This window comes from Condylura cristata, unplaced genomic scaffold, assembly GCF_000260355.1.
Source record: "Condylura cristata isolate star-nosed mole 26May11 unplaced genomic scaffold, ConCri1.0 scaffold00015, whole genome shotgun sequence".
NCBI lineage: Eukaryota > Metazoa > Chordata > Mammalia > Eulipotyphla > Talpidae > Condylura > Condylura cristata.
This window is the reverse complement of record NW_004567116.1, coordinates 37,833,611-37,849,156: the sequence shown is the minus strand read 5'-3', so window position 1 is coordinate 37,849,156 and position 15,546 is coordinate 37,833,611. Positions and strand designations below refer to the sequence as shown.

The 15,546-nt window shown below is 52.5% G+C and overlaps 1 protein-coding gene across 5 annotated transcripts in view; it reads left to right on the top strand.

Moving 5' to 3' along the window:
- The window catches only part of ARAP1 (ArfGAP with RhoGAP domain, ankyrin repeat and PH domain 1), a 58,574-nt gene that overhangs the window by 17,199 nt on the left and 25,829 nt on the right, over positions 1 to 15,546 (top strand). For 4 of the 5 annotated variants that reach the window (XM_012725451.1, XM_012725450.1, XM_004683171.2 and 1 more), the window contains 3 exons: positions 3,295 to 3,836; positions 14,454 to 14,587; positions 15,124 to 15,191. In XM_012725451.1, the coding sequence (XP_012580905.1) occupies positions 3,328 to 3,836; positions 14,454 to 14,587; positions 15,124 to 15,191 (711 nt within the window). In that variant the 5' untranslated portion in view covers positions 3,295 to 3,327. Of the gene's footprint in view, positions 1 to 3,294; positions 3,837 to 7,662; positions 7,690 to 14,453; positions 14,588 to 15,123; positions 15,192 to 15,546 lie in introns of those variants that run through there. The other variant, XM_012725452.1, reaches the window with a different exon arrangement.

Below are 15,546 nucleotides of genomic sequence, written 5' to 3'. Positions count from 1 at the left end.
CAGTGGCTTCCTGGGGCTGAGACTTAACCTCTTGCACCATCAGAAAGGGCCTACATTTTCTTTCTTTAACCCAGACATTTACACAATAAAACTCTGTTGTGCACCTTTTCCATCTGATAGTAAATTACCAATATCATTTCATATGAACTCTAGAATTTGCCGGTAGGTAATTTTAGCTGATATTGTGTTAGTTATAGCTCACCCTGATACTCTGTAACATTGACAGAGGCTGATCCAAGAGCATTGAATGTATTTCTGGCGGTGTCTTTCTTTGGGTCTCTTGGTACCCTTTAAAAAATTCATATAGTTCAAAATTTAGGTGATTCCAAAAGATGTAGAATGAAAAAAATCTCCTTCCCCTGGGAGGTGGATTTCCAGGAAGCTGATTGAACTTGAGCTGCAGGTTCCTGCCAGGCCCCAGCACTGCTTTTGGAAAATAAGACATTCCTGCCTTTTTTTTTTTTCTTAAAGGGGCATCCAGATTTGCAGGCACCAGGAAGTCTGGCTTTATACCTGCTCCAACCTGTCCCCTCAACCTTAAGTTTTCTCCCGCAGAGGAGAAACATGTCTCCATATGACCTATGTATCTTTACAGAGACACTTTGTACATTTGCCAGTAGATACATTCTGATCACTTCTCTTCTTGTTTTTTTTTTCTTCTTTCCCTGCACATAAAAGAATGTCATGTATGCTGTTCTGTATCTTTCTTCAGTCACTTAGCAGCATACCCTGGATGTCATCCATATCAAAGTATGGAAATGTAAGGAGCTGCCTCTGTTTTTGCGTCTGCTCACCCTTCTACCATATGATGACACATGACTTCGTTAACCAGGCCCATGTTTATGGGTATCTTGGTTATTTCCAGTCTTTTGTATTACACCAATAACTTCCTGGAGTTCATTTTGGATGGGAGCCACCAGTAGGCAGGATAAGAGATCACAGGTAGCCCCATCACAGGGCAGCCCCTGGGGCTTTCACAGCTCGGGAACTTTGCCCTCACCGAGGCCGGGAGCCTCATCCTGTAACGGATCACCAGACACTGCTCTCTGCCAGCCTGTTTGGTGGCAAGTGGTATTTCAGTATATTTTACATTTGTATTTCTCTTGTGTGGGGAGGTTAAGTTCTTTTTCCTATTTCATAGGTTAAGAATCTTTGATGTTTTCCTTTCTCTGAATTTCTCTGTTCATTTCCTTTGCCCATTCTCTTGCTTTGTAATCGATCTGCTTATTTCTAGGTACCTTTTAGTTTTTAGGAAAATGAGCTCTGTGTTTGAGATGTGAGAAGCAGATATCCCTGAGTTGGTCATTTTCCTCTTGGCTTGGCTTTTGGTGGTTTTTATCATGCAAGGCGGCGCTTTTATTTTCATGTAGTTAAATGTTTTACTTTTTACCTTCCTGAGAATCATTTTTAAAGACTTTCGCCTCTCTGGGGTGATTTTTAAAAATCCTTTCATTATTTTATTTTTATAATGGCATCTTTGTGCCTCCTGTAATTTAACCTGTTTTAAGGTTTGAGGCAGGAATCCAACTGGTTTGTTTCTAGATTGTTCCACTGTTGTTCAATGACTTAATCCATTTCCCCCCACCAGTATGAGATGTTACTTTTATTGTATACTAAATTCTTATCTATACTTTGACTTTTTTCTTTTTTCTTTTTGTTTGATCAAACAAAACAGAAAGTTTTGCTGCTAAGTGCCTATTCAAGTGCCTTTTTGATTAGCATGGCTTTATATGTTTTGACATGCTGTGAAACTGATTCTTACTCTTGAATCCCTTGCCTTTACCTTCTACCTCCAAAATTTTTCTAGCCTTTCTTCGTTGTTTATTTTTCTGCATGAACTTTCAAATTAACTTGTCTACCTCAAAAGAAATTCTGTGTTGGACCCTCACTGGTGGTGCAAGAGGTTAAAACACAGCACTATGTTGCTATCCACAGCCACTGGAGCACGAATTCAGTCCCTGGCCAGGGAGCTGACCCACACGGCCCAGCAGACCTCTCCTGTCCCACCCACTCACTGCTCCCCTCAGCAGTGTATTTCAGTCAATCTGCCTGTTCTGCTCCACTCTTTTCTTTGGTGAATCCTCTCATCCCTTGCACATCTATCCTGTACCCCAGTTCTTGTATGCCTAAGTGAATAAATCTTTTTTTAAAAAAAAGATAGCTCATGGTGTTTCATATTTTATGATGTTATTTTGCATAGGGTCTTCCTCTTTCTTGCTTGTACCTTATTATTCCATAAAACACTGATTCCCCTGATATTAACTTTAAATCCACTGTCTTACTGAATTGTTTTGTTTTTTGTAATAGTTTCTTGGGTTTTTCAGTTCAAAACTCATGTTACTGGTAATCAGCAGATGGTTTATCTCTTCCTTCCCCATTTTTATGCCTCCTACTTATTTCTTTTGTCTAAAACTCTTAGAGTATGTGCGGAATGATAATAACAAATATATACATATCGTTATCTCATTCCTGACTTTTAACGGAATGTTTTCTGTTATTTTCCCAGTAAGCAAGGTGCTGGGTTTTGGCTTAAAGAAGTAACAACCTATTTGTATTTTATTGAGGTTGTTACATATTCTGGATATTGAGTTTTAGCACATGTCTCTCTAGAGTCTGTGGAGAGATTCAGATGACGTTTCTCTTTTGATCTGTTAATAACCTCTCTGTGCCATTTATATTTCTTCACTCTTACCAGGCCAGGAGCCTTTGGGTCCTGCATCCCCATTGCCCCGTGTAAGGCTGTTATGAATGAATGGTCTTCTCTATACATACCTCCTTTCCCCATCTTGGTGGGGAAGGCAGGACTAGAACCCTAGAGGCTGTGTGATGCTGGGCTGTGTCACCCCCCGGAGCATTCTGCTGCCTCCATAAACCCCAGGGTCTGACCCTCAGCTGGAAACTAGGACTGCATAGGGAATTGGCCCTCACCTGCAGAGGCGAGTCTTGCAGAGGCCAGTAGAGGATGTGGATGTCAGAAAGTCCCAATCCTGCCATTGACCAGCCTCACATCAGTGATGAAGGCTGTGGCTCGGGGCGAGGGTCCTGGATGCTAGAAGGCAAAAGGGGTGGAAGCGGGGCTGGGGAGAGCATGTTTCAAGCTGAGGGAAAAAAGCCTGACTGTTTGGGTATTCAGAAACTTGGCTGTGCCTGGCCGTGCCTGGCCTACATGCTCAAGAGAGAAAACTGAAGGACAAGACTTGACCCCATAGCATGGGAAAGCCACAGAAGGATGTTGACTGGGGAACCACACATGGGTAACCCTGCCTCTGACCCATGCCTTGCTGTCTATTCCAGGTCTGGACTGGCTGGCCTCTGCTGGCAGGAAACATGGCAGAGGCCAGGGACACAGCGCTGTCCGTGGCCGAGTGGCTACGGGCTCTACACCTGGAGCAGTACACCGAGCTCTTCGAGCAGCACGGACTGGTGCGGGCCACTGAGTGTCAAGGCCTCAGTGATGCCCACTTGGTAGAGATGGGCATACAGCTCCCTGGTCACCGCCGCCGCATCCTAGCTGGCCTACTCCGCGCCCATGCACCCCCAACCCCCGCTCCTCGACCCACCCCACGGCCCGTGCCCATGAAGCGCCACGTCTTCCGCTCACAGCCTGCACCTGCCACTCCACCTGGGCCACCGCCCGTGACTGGAGAGGACCAGAGGCTACCTGCAGCACCCCCCATCCCGCCCAGGAGGAGCTGCGGTCCCCCTGCCTGCTTCTCTACCCCACCCACAGCAGCCCCAGACCCCAGGCTGCCCCCGCTGCCCGCCAAGCGGCACGTGACAGAACCAAGTGTGCCACCCGTGCCCCCTCGTGTTGGACTCCCCCGCCTGCTGGTGAGGTGAGTGGACGTCATACCGGGTGTCGGGGGCACAGGCACTCTGTTCCCAGAGGGCAGGGCAGTGTGTGACTTTTGGCACTGGGTCAAAAAGGCGCCTGAGATGGGGGGGCCAGCATGTGCATAGCTGCGAGAAGCGCTGTCCAGGGCCCTCTGAGCAGATCGTGTGATGAGACTCGCCCGTGGTGCTGTGGGGCATGCTGTAAAGGCCGGGTGAGAAGCCAGCAAGGTTTTAAGAGTGATGGGGTGAAATCAGAGTGCTGAAAGGATGACTGGCTGCTGATGAGGGTTAATGTAGGACCTCTCTGGCCACCAGGCCAGGTGAGACCCCCACTCAGGCTGTGCTGGCAAAGCCGGAGAGACAGGCAGATTGCAGTGAGCCTGGCCCTTGAATGGGCAGGGCTTGGGATGGCCTGGGTGTGAGTGGACCAGGTGGGCACATGGAGCCCCAGTGGTGTCTGGGTTTCCATCTTGTGTGGACATTGATCTGGGGACTCGGACAGAGGTGAATTTGGAAGTCTGGAGCTCAAAGCGGGGTCTGGGGAGTGTGAGATACGGGGGCACTAGAGTACACTCTGGAGACAGAAGGTAGCACGTGCAGGAAATGGAGTAACGGGCTGGCTGTGGTGGGGCGGGCACTGCCAGGGCCGGGTGTCTGTGCGCCCGCCTTCCCCTTCATACTGCTCCTGACAAATGTCACCAAGACAAGTAGTCTCATCCTACTTGTCTTCCTTCCTCAGAACTGTCTTCTGCCCTCTTGGATTCTGACTGCCCTGGTTTTCTCCTACTCCTGTGGATGTTGATTTCAACTTTCTACATATGCTCTCCTGTCTGCCATTTGCTGGCATGCCCAGCTGGGAGTGAGCATGCCCAGCTAGGACTGGGTATGTGTTCAGGGGTGTGATGGGGATTTATTGCAGTATTTGCACCTAGTCAGCCTAACCTGGGATGGCTTTTTAGAGGTGGAAGGGATAAGCAGAGATAGGTCCCTGGTTCCTGTTGTTGGGTGCTGTGCTGACTGTTTTGCTCAACTGAACTCCTTTGATCCCTGCAGCAAGACTTCTGGGGATTTGGGTGCCATTTTCAAGCAGAGAAATTGAGGCTCAGAGAAAGAAGAGGAGCACTGGGCTGGATCCATGCCCGGAACTGTAGGGCAGGTCTGGGAGGTTTCCCTCTCCAAAAGAGGGGATTAAGTAATGGGGTCTTGAAAGTGAACCAGGTGTTTTGAGGTTTGATTAGTGGAAGCAAAAAAAAAAAAAAAAAAAAGAGGAGGTGGTTTGTGCCTTTTCTAACTCATATACTGGGGATAGCATTAGGTCCCCCCAGGGGGGCCCTGGTGTACAGCCCTGACAGGAATTTTCTGGTACGATTTCTCCCTCTAGTGGTACAAAGTGGAGGAGTGTGTGTGTGTGTCCCTGTCATTAGGGGGTGAGAGTGAGTGAACAATGACAGACCCTGTTGGGAAGCAGAGGGGATAAAACACCAGTTGGGGGAGTGAAGGCCTGGACACAGGGGTCGGTCCAGCTAGCTGTGTGACTCCAGTTAAGACCTGCTGCCTGGGATCTGTTTTCCTGTCAGGTGCCTTTATTGGTCTCCCATAACCCTCCAAGTACTGACATCTGATTCACCAGCCTTGCTGAGGCAGTGAATGCAGCCCCCTTCCCGATACCAGCTCCCATTCTCAGCCTTGGGAGTTTTAGCCTCTTAGCCAGCCTTGGGGGAGCATAGGCTCCTATGGTCAGAACTCTGGCCCCATGTGACTAGAGACCCCCGAGTCATTCCATGCTGAGAGGATCTGTGGACACTTACTGAACACTGAGCCTATTCCTTAGGGTGGGCTGTGGCAGGAGATGAGTTGCCAAGCTTGGCTGCCTATATCCAGGGGTCTTTGATGCTGGAATTGCAGGTACCTGCAGTCCTGGTGACTGGGCACCCAGGGTGTACACAGTAGCAGAAATACTTGGAGCATATGGAGCCTCATGGATGTGTAAGAGGTGAAGGCTAGGCATGCTGGGGGGCCAGGATTGAGCTGACTGCTACCCTACCTCCTCCCAGTCACTTCCTGTGACCCAAGGCTCCTTGGTGAGCAGTAGAAGACTGCTCAGCCTGGCCTGCTTCTACCCCCCCCCCCCCAGCAGGAGTCATCACTCTGATATGGCCTCCCTGTTCTCATGTGCACCCTCTGGTGACCAGGATCTCACTCTCAGTCTTAAGGCCTCTGACATCGGATCTTGTGACTAAGAGAGCATTTCTGCCTCACCCCAGCCCACCATGAGATTTATTTATTTATGCATACAAGAGTTGGGGCACAGGCCAGAGGTGTGGGAGTTGAAAGGATTCACCAGAGACAGAGCAGGGAGCAGAACAGCCGGATCTACTGAAACACACTGCTGAGGGAGCAGTGGGTGAGATGGGAGAGGTCTGCTGTGCCATGATGGTTAGCTCCCTAACCAAGGATCGAACTTGTGCTGCAGTGGCTGTGGATAGTTTCAGAGTGCTGAGACAACCCCTGCACCACCAGGGAGGCCCTGGGAGTATCTGCTTTGTGTGAGCATATGTACTGTGGAGATAGTGACTCTACATGAGGGCATGATGGGCCACTTTGTATGTGTTTAACTATATTGTGTTTGTGCAAGCTGTCATGGTCGTAATGTGTCTGCATTTTCACATCTATTCAGGTTCTAGGGGGGGCCATGTGCGGTGCTAAAATGTACATACATGTGGAGATCAGTGCAGTCTCAGTCATGACTTGCTGTGGTACATGTGAGATTACTGGGGAGGGAGGGTGCTGGGTGTGCACATATGTGCACCTGGTCTCTGTGGTAGGGACTCCAGCAGGGTGTGACCATCTGTGAGCGTGTGTGCTGTGGGGGTGAATTGGCAGGTGTAGCACTCATTGTGCCTTTATGTGTGAGCCAGTGTGTGCACCTGAGTCCGCTGGAACGTCTGCTCCATTAGGGCTGGTATAGTCATTGATCTTGTTGATAGCTGAATCCTCAACATCTGGAACGGTGCCTGATAGGCCCTCGGTGTGTTTGCTGCATGAGTGGGAAGCCTGCACACACTCATGTACTGCCCCACACTGGGCATGGTGGATGTGGAGCTGGGCATGGAGCTCAGCCCCTCAGAGCCCTTCCTGTTATCTACCTGTGTTACCCCAGGCACCTTGGAACAAAAGAGATTTCAGAGGAGTCAAGCAGAAAATGAGTAAGGATAAGGTTTCCTCTCCCTCCCCAAGCCAGGTCAGGACTCTCAGATCCAGGCTCATCATTCCTGCCTGGGACTACCCCACTTTACCCCCAGAGACTCTGTACCCCACCACTATTTAAGCCTGTAATTGTAGTGGGGAACTTGCTGAGGAGTCCAGAGGTGCTGAGAAACAGCCTGCCCGGGGAAGGACGATGTGCAGACCCTGCTTCTCGGCCCTAGGCTCAGTCCGCTATCCTCCAAGTATGATGGATGTGAACCCTCTGAGCCAGTTTTTGTGAGAGAGGTGGGGGCCATTCTGAACCAGGGTTCAGGGTCACTCTACAGAGCCCCTCCAAGACCACTCTAGGCCCCAGTTTCCTCTAATACCTGGAGATACTTTAGGAAGAGGGGTTCTTTGCCGAGAGGGGGGAGTGGTCAGCTGGAGTCACCCTGTAATGTCCCTCCTATACCCTTGACTGACCTGCAGCTCAGCCAATCCCTGCTCTTCCTGAGGGCTGATCACTTGTTGCTGGGGGCAGAACTTGCTCATTTCAAGGAGCCTCTTTCCCAGCCTTTCTTGGGTTTCTTTGTGCGGGTAAGGAAGGCTTTCCAGAACCAGGGACTTCTGAATGTCCACTTGTAAGGCTCTTGCAGAAGGTCCTGAGTGGTAATTATTCCATTCCTGTTTGGTGTGTATGAGGGAAGTAGGGGGGAGCAGCTTGGGGGCGGGGAGGAAGTGCCTGCCCCGGGGGATTCTGGGTGACTTCTCTCTCGAGTTCTCTCTCGAATTCTCTCTCTCTCTCTCTCTCTCTCTCTCACTCTCTCACTCACTCACTGTTTTCAGGAAGTGTGTGTTGCAGGGGGTGGGGGAGGTAGAGAGCAGGAAGCCTGGGGAGACCAGAGCTGGATGCAGACACTTACACACGCAGCTGCACACGCACATACTGACACACACACACAAGCACACACACTCAGACAAATCCACAGTTGCACGTAGACACAGACAAGTGATCACAGATACTCAGGAACAACACAGACCCCAGGCCCACAGAGAGGTCCCTGCACTCACACAGGGTCTCAGACACCACAGAGTAGGGCCCAGGCTGTCTGGGGGGCCAGCCCCAGTGGGACACAGGCCGACAGGGCAGGCACCCAGGATACCTGACCACACGCTGCCCACCTGGCCGGAGCTGTGGCCTCTCAGGCCTGGGACCTGCGGGCGTCTGAGGGTGAGCCAAGGGTCGGCGGCTGGGTTGTTTGTGGGGGAGGGAGTTTTCACTTGAAGGTCTGGGAGGGCAGGGACCCCAGTTTTTCTCCCTGTTTCTGGGCTGGGTTTTCTGTGGTGCTCCTCCTCTTTTAAACATCAGAATTTTCTTTCACTTTCTTTCTTTTTTCTTTTTCCTCTGCCCTTCCCTTTTTGCCCCTTCTGTTTCTCTTCCTTCTGGACTTGCCAGGTCTCTATTGTCCCTGTCAGCCTCACTGATAGGGGTCCACTGGGAGCCCCTGAGAGCCGTTCTCCTGGTCTTTCTCAGCGTGGCCACAAAGACTGCTCCTTTGTGGGATCTCTGCCCTTCAGGGGCCTGGGGCCAGGCTCCTCAGTTCTGGCATCTGCTCCCAGCTCCCTGTACCCCTCTGAGAGTTCCTTTAGGAGGCTTAGATTTGACTTTTCTCAGCATCAAGTTTTAGGGTGCTATGGCTCCCTATTACTGGAGTAGGGACCTTCTCCTACTGGACCCTCCCCCAAGTCCAAAAGGGCTGGCACATAGTTGCTGTGGTTCCTACCCCTCCTAGGGCTGGTGGTCACAGTGGGTTCCTGTGTTGTTGGGGGGCTAGACTGCCCCGTTGCTATAGATCCCTAATGAAATGCCACAGGGCTAAACTTCTATCCTCGGCTGCCCTCACGAGCCAGTATAGAGCCAGACTCAGGAAGCAGAGAGCTGCCAGGAGAGATCCAGATCTCTGCCATCTCCTACCCATGTCAGAAGGGCTGGCGTGTGGGGATTCTCAGTGTTGATCCGGAAGTAGAGGTGCCACGAAGGCCCAACAATCTCCCTGGGCTAGTGGAGGGAGCAGCTGGGCGGACTTCCTGGAGAAGGAGGTGTGTCCTGAGCACAGCATGGTTCAGGATCCTAGTCTCTGTGGGGATTAAATAAAAAAAGACCCCCAGCAGAATGCCTGCAACATAGTTTAGCAAGTGGTAGGTTTTATTTCAGGGAGCAATGCTGAGAGCTGGGTAAAGTCTTGGTATATGAAAGGTTGCCAGGTTTATTGGGAGCTGCTGATCTTCGTCAGTGGTTGGAATGTGAGTGGAATGATAGTCATTCAGTCATTCAACACACTCTTGAAACTGTGTTGGGTGGTACAGGTGGCAGGGAGAGGGGTTGGCCTAAGGGCTCACCGCACATGCCAAAACTGAAACAGACTGCAGATATCACATCTAAGCAAGAAAGGCCCCAAGAAGGGCTTTCTGTGCTGTGGCCTGGGAGGAAGTAAACAGAACAGAATCAGTGGAGTGCTGGAGTTTTGAACTTTGGGTCTCATGATGGAGAAGGAAGGGCAGTGACAGCCATGGAGGAAGCAGGCATAACAAAGAGCTGGGCCTCAAGCTCTGCCTGGCATTGAAAGAGGAAATGGACAACTGGGAAAGTTTCCCCTTGTGAAAAGGGGAGGTCGGGGAAGAGATACATGTCCCCAGATATTAGGGCCTGACCCCAGGATAGAGTGTAGACCTATTTCCTAGGTCCTCTGAGATCAGTTCAGTGAAGTTATGTTAACAGACACTGAGTGGAAGTATAGATGCTGGGCCCAAGGAGGCCCCAGCCCAACCTGAAACATGAGCAGAGGCCTACATTGGAAGGAATAGGATACGCAAAGACCCGGAAGCATGCATTTATGGACTGTAGCTCAGTCAAGGATGGCTGGACTGTGGAGGTGGGGGTGTTTGTTCAAGGCCAGCTGGAGGTATTACGAGGCAGCACTCTGAAGCCCACCTGCCCTATGGTGAGGCCTCACATGCCCTATCGTGAGGCCTGGTTTCTTTGGCCAAGACTAGCATAGAACTGAAGGGACCGCCAGGCGCCGCCCTGGAAGGGGCTGCGAGGCAGGTTCCTGGCTCACCTTGCCCCTGAGCCTCCCGCAGCATACCCACCACAGGAGAAAGTTGGCGGTGCCAGCGGGGTGGCTCTCCTCACTGCATTATCCATCAGCCTGGAGGCAGCTCAGAGAGAAAACAGGCTGAGGGGTGAGATGGCTTGTTTGTGAGTCACAAATCCCATGGGTGGTTGAGCTGGGATTCAAGGCCAGGTGCACCTGCCTGCTGCCCCCTCTCTCTTCGTACTCCTCACTTTGCTCAGTAGGCCCTGTTTACATTGTTGCTGGGACATGCGTATGTATCTTTCAGTCATCAGCATTCTGACTCTGGTCCCCAACCCCCCAGGTAGAAGGTATGCTGTGTGCATTTGCCCTCATGGAATAAAACAAACCAGATGGACCTGCCCCTGCCCAGGAGTTGCTATGGGCGAAACTGGGAGACCAGTGGGTTCAACTTCTCCAAGGCCACCACAGGACAGGCCCAGTGGGTTGAGAGGTTAGGGAGAAATAGTTCGGGGAGCAAATGAGGTGAGCAAGGGCATGGAGGTGGGTCACCGAGCACACCCGGCACTGGGGCAGATCTTCTGGTCTGCTGAGCAGGAGGTCAGTGAGGAACCTCCCAGCTGGGCCTCAGTTGCAGATGGGAGCTGGGCTGTTCTTGTGGTGCAGAACAGGCCCCCCAGAGGCTGGGACTATGGCCTCTGTCAGCATTGCCCCTTCCCTGGGGTTTTCCATATTGTGTCTCCCTGACACAACTTCTTCTTTCTGGGGCCTGGCCCTGACTCAGCAGGCCTTGCCACCAGGTCACCAGGGCCGTCAGCACTGTGATGGCATTCCTGCTTGGGTGCCACGTCAGCTCCAGAGCTGCCTCCCCCTCAACCCAGTGGCCAGAGTGAGCCCAATGGAACCCTCAGATCATGGCCGTGGCCTCATTCCTGCTGGGCAGTGGTGCTGGACTACCTGGGTTCAAATCCCAGTTGTGCAACCAAGGACACACTTCTCAGTGTCTCTGTCCTCATCTGTAAGGGGGATGACAATAAGCCTGGGCTGCCCACCCACATGTGGACACATCACTAATAGGATTTAAGTCACCCAGGTCTTCATTGATTTATGAACCCCTGCTGAGTGCTAGGCACAGAGCAGTAGAAAGGGGCCGGGAACTTGCCTCAGGGAAACCACTGCTGGGAGGCTTCAGTCCCTTTAGATGCTCGGGACAGTGATGGGGAGAAACAGAGGCCAGAGGTAAAGGGCGGGTACTGACTGGTCCCTGAGGACGAGAAGGGAAATTTTGCTTAACTGTCACTGTGGTCCCCTCATCCCTGCCCCTGACCTGGGAGAGGTTGGGACGCCAGGTCCACTCAGCTCTATTTGGTGTTGCAGGGGTCGAACCTGCCCCTACGTCCAGTCTGACCGCCCTGGCCTGACAGCCTGGAGTTGTGCTCTGAGCTGCTCACAGGCCAGGCCCCAGGGGCGCCTTCCTCTTGGAGTCCAGGAAGCTGCGCATAATAGCTTTGTCTGTCCAAGCACCCACACATGACCAGCTGGGGTCCAGACCCCACATTGTGCCATGGGCTGTGAGTGCTCACTGGGTCTCTTGGTCATCGTTGATCTTTCACTGGCTTCCCTCCCAACCCCAGTGCCAGTCTATCTACCTACCTCCTCATCCACCCACCACCTCCCACCTGTTCTGTCCATCTGCCCACACAGCCAATCTGACTTGCTCTCGTTGCTCAGCCAGGCCTATGGAATAGTGTCAAGTCAGATGCCGCCCCTGCCCTGAGGGACTCAGGGTCAGTGGGGGAGATGGCCTTGCAGTGCCCACCCAGGTGGTCTCCTCAGGTTCAGTTAAACATTCAGATTCTCAAGGCCACCACAGGCCCTCGTAGCATCAGTCCCTGAGAAGCACAGAGGGAGGGAACAGCCGGCCAGGGCCAGGCCCTCCTCTGCTGTGGAGTCAGCAGCTCTATCCAGGAGCCATTAGTTCCCTGTGCCCCTCCAGGGACCCAGTGAGCACTCACAGCACAATGTGGGGTCTGGACCCCAGCTGGTCATGTGTGGGTGCTTGGACAGACAAAGCTATTACGCGCAGCTTCCTGGACTCCAAGAGGAAGGCGCCCCTGGGGCCTGGCCTGTGAGCAGCTCAGAGCACAACTCCAGGCTGTCAGGCCAGGGCGGTCAGACTGGACATAGGGGCAGGTTCGACCCCTGCAACACCAAATAGAGCTGAGTGGACCTGGCGTCCCAACCTCTCCCAGGTGAGGGGCTGAGGCTCACAGTGGACAGGTGTGGGAGCCACCTGGCTTGGAAACCTTGCTCCAAGGGGTCAGTATGGCTTCTAACAAACTCATAGGTGTGGCTTCGGGTCCTGCATGGTGTGTACTCAGTTACAAGTCACCACATTGTGGGGATCCCAAAGCTCTGCTTCTCCCAGGTTGAGACCCCACGGAGTTTCTCCTGATTGCAGTTCCTCACTCTGGCCACACGGGGGTGCTGTCTAGGAATGTGGCTGATGACAACCTTTAGCAGGTTTTAGGGGAACAGAGCGTGGAAGCTAGCTGAAGGCCAGACTCATGCAGACAGGGAGAGGGCTTTGCTTTTTCTTTAGTCCCACAGGAGACGAGGCCACCAGAGTAAGAGCACTGTGGAAGTAGCCAGGTGTCCTAAGGAGCACAGAAACTGTGGAATCAGGGATCAGGTCCTGGCTTAGATGCTAGCACAGCACCTGGAACAAAGGATATGCTTTGAGAAAATTTGGAATAATTTGTCCACAGTTCATAGCATGGAATCCTGGCCAGAGACTGAAGGAGGGGTCGGAAAGACATTCAGAAATAGGCCGTCTGAGTTTGAAGTTAAGGGATGAGTAGATGCTGCCCGACAGAGACCAAGGTGAGGGGATCCCTGGAGGAGTCTACTGCAGGAGCAAAGGAAAACCTGGCATCATGATCATGCCCCAGTCCCCCTTTCCTTTTGTGACAGCCCCCCAGAAAAGTCCCTCACATGAGGGTGTGTCAGTCATGGCAAGGAACTGTGGGGAAAGAGACCAGACTGGAAAGAACCAGCGGGAGGAGTTTCTCCTCCCCTCAGATGTGCCTCCGGGCAGGGGGCTGTGCCTCTGGCTCAGGCCGGGGGTCTGTGACCATCCTGTGTGCTGGCACCCAATATCTTGTCTTGGTTGATTCTCCAACCACCCCATCAGATCGGTCATGTAGGCCCACTCAATAGAAGAGGAAACTTGAGGCTGTGAGGGGCTAAATGGTGGCCCCCAACACACAGGAACTAAGGCAGTCACGTTTCAGAAACCTCCAGTGCCATATCCCTTCAGGAGACACTGATTCGAGGGGAGCAGTGTGGTCTGTGCTGACTGACAGACAGAACACTGTGGTCTCAGGAACCCAGTGGGCCCCCAAACCTGTCTGTGGAGTGTCAGGGAGGATTCCTGGGGATGTGAGGGCTGAGATGAGCTAGTTTTCTAAGTCACGAGTGTAGTGGGATGAGTCTGAAGGATCTGGAGGCCCCCAGGGGATGGTGAAATCGTGGCTGCTACAGAGCCAGATGGCCTTGAGCTGTAGAGCCGCAACTCAGCACCTCAAGACTTGGTTTCTGAGGCTCTGGTCTGTGCCTTTGGCCTTGAAGCCCTTTTCTGTCCTGCCTCACCCATTTACCAGCGGACACCTTCTTATCCTGAAAAGCTCAGGTCAATCATCGCTCCCTGCCTTTTCTTACTCCCCAGGCAGGGACAAGCACCTCCCAGTTTTGGCTCTTGTCCTTCTTTGAGAATGGACCTAATGGACACGTGTGATTAAAAACGTGTGATTTGGGGCCTCCCTTGTGGTCCAGGGGTTAAGTCTCAGTGCTGTCACCCTTGTGGCCTGAGTTTGATCCCCAGCCAGGGAGCTAACCCACAGGTCGAACAGACCTCTCCTGTCTCATCTGCTGCTCCCCTCAGCAGTGTATTTCAGTTGATCCTCCCATTCGGCTCCCCAATCTCTCTCTCTGGTGAATCTTCTCACATCCCGCACCTCTGGCCTACACTTCAGGTCTTTTACTAAATAAATAATTTTTTTAATTAAAAAAAAAAAAGCAACAAAACTCGTGCCTTGGGGACAGGTGACCCGTCATAGCCATGTGGGGCCAACTCATGCAGCTCTTCAGCTTTGGGGAGCCTGGAGGGATTGGGCAGGGCAGTGGGTGGAGGGACTTTATGGGAAATGAGCTTTGCTGTAGCCCAGGTGAGCTGGCACTGAGTGGGTTTGCGCCCCAGCGCTGTTTCTGTGTTCCTGCCTGGTGAACTCAACTGCACTGAGCTAACCTCTTGGTGCCTGGCTTTTTTTCTGTTCCCAGCTTGCCCTCTGAGGAGGAGCTGCAGTCACCATCACTGTCATCTCCTCCCCAGCCAGAGCCCAAGGAGCACCCATCTCTACCTCCCAGCCCCCCAGACGTCCCCCCAAAGCCTCTTCGCTTGGTTCCGGAGTTTGGTGAGTGGAGCAGCCAGGCAAGGGGCTCTTGGTGGTGGCTGTCACCTTTCTGGTGGGTGCTGGACAGGTGAACATCTCCCTTCATCCTCAGATGGGGAGTCAGCACCCACCGCTATCACCTTACTGGCTGTTTAGATGTGGGTACATGGCAAATTGTTTGAGTCTGGAAGTGTTTTCCATTGGTGTGGGTGATTTTGTTTATCCTGGGGTTATTCTCTTTTCTTAATTCTCAATTCTTGTTGCTTTTTTTGCTTTTTGTAGACATGCCCTTCGCATGACCCCCAGTTTTGCTGCCTCACCAGACCTCCTGGGATGGCCTGCCCCTCTCCTTTGGCCACCCCTTAGTGCTGTCCTATCAGGTTCCCCGAGTATAAATAGCACTTCCTGTCCCCTGTGTCTTTTAATGCAAGCCAGGCTGCGGTGGGGTCCTCCGTGGGGGTGGGGTCCTCGGTTGAGGGTGGCTTTGTGAAACCAGGCTGAGGTGGGGGGGCCAAGATTCTTGCTTCTGAGTCTCTTCTACCCCATTTTCTCCCCAGATGACTCTGACTATGATGAGGTCCCAGAGGAGGGGCTGGGGGCCCCAACTTGCGTGATGACCAAGAAGGTGTGGCAAGCGGTGTTTAGGGTTTGTGCCTGTAGGTGTGGGGGGCAGGCAGCCTTTCAGACCCTGGGGAGCCCTGAGCAGAAAATGGGCAGCTGGTTTCCAGGAGTCCCCTGCCCCTCACAGGAGTGGGGTCAGCCCAACTCCAGACGTGGGACTGGCCCTGGGGCCCTGGTCTGCAACTCCGACTCTGGGCTTCCACTGCATCTGGGTGGGCATGTGTGGCCGCTTTTCTTCTTGTGTGTTTTGAACGTGTCTGTCCTGCAGTATCTGTCTATCTCTGTTTCACTTTCTGTGTTCCCGTGTCCATCCCCCACCCCCAAGCATTCGTCTTATGTCTGAGTACCTTTATCTTTCT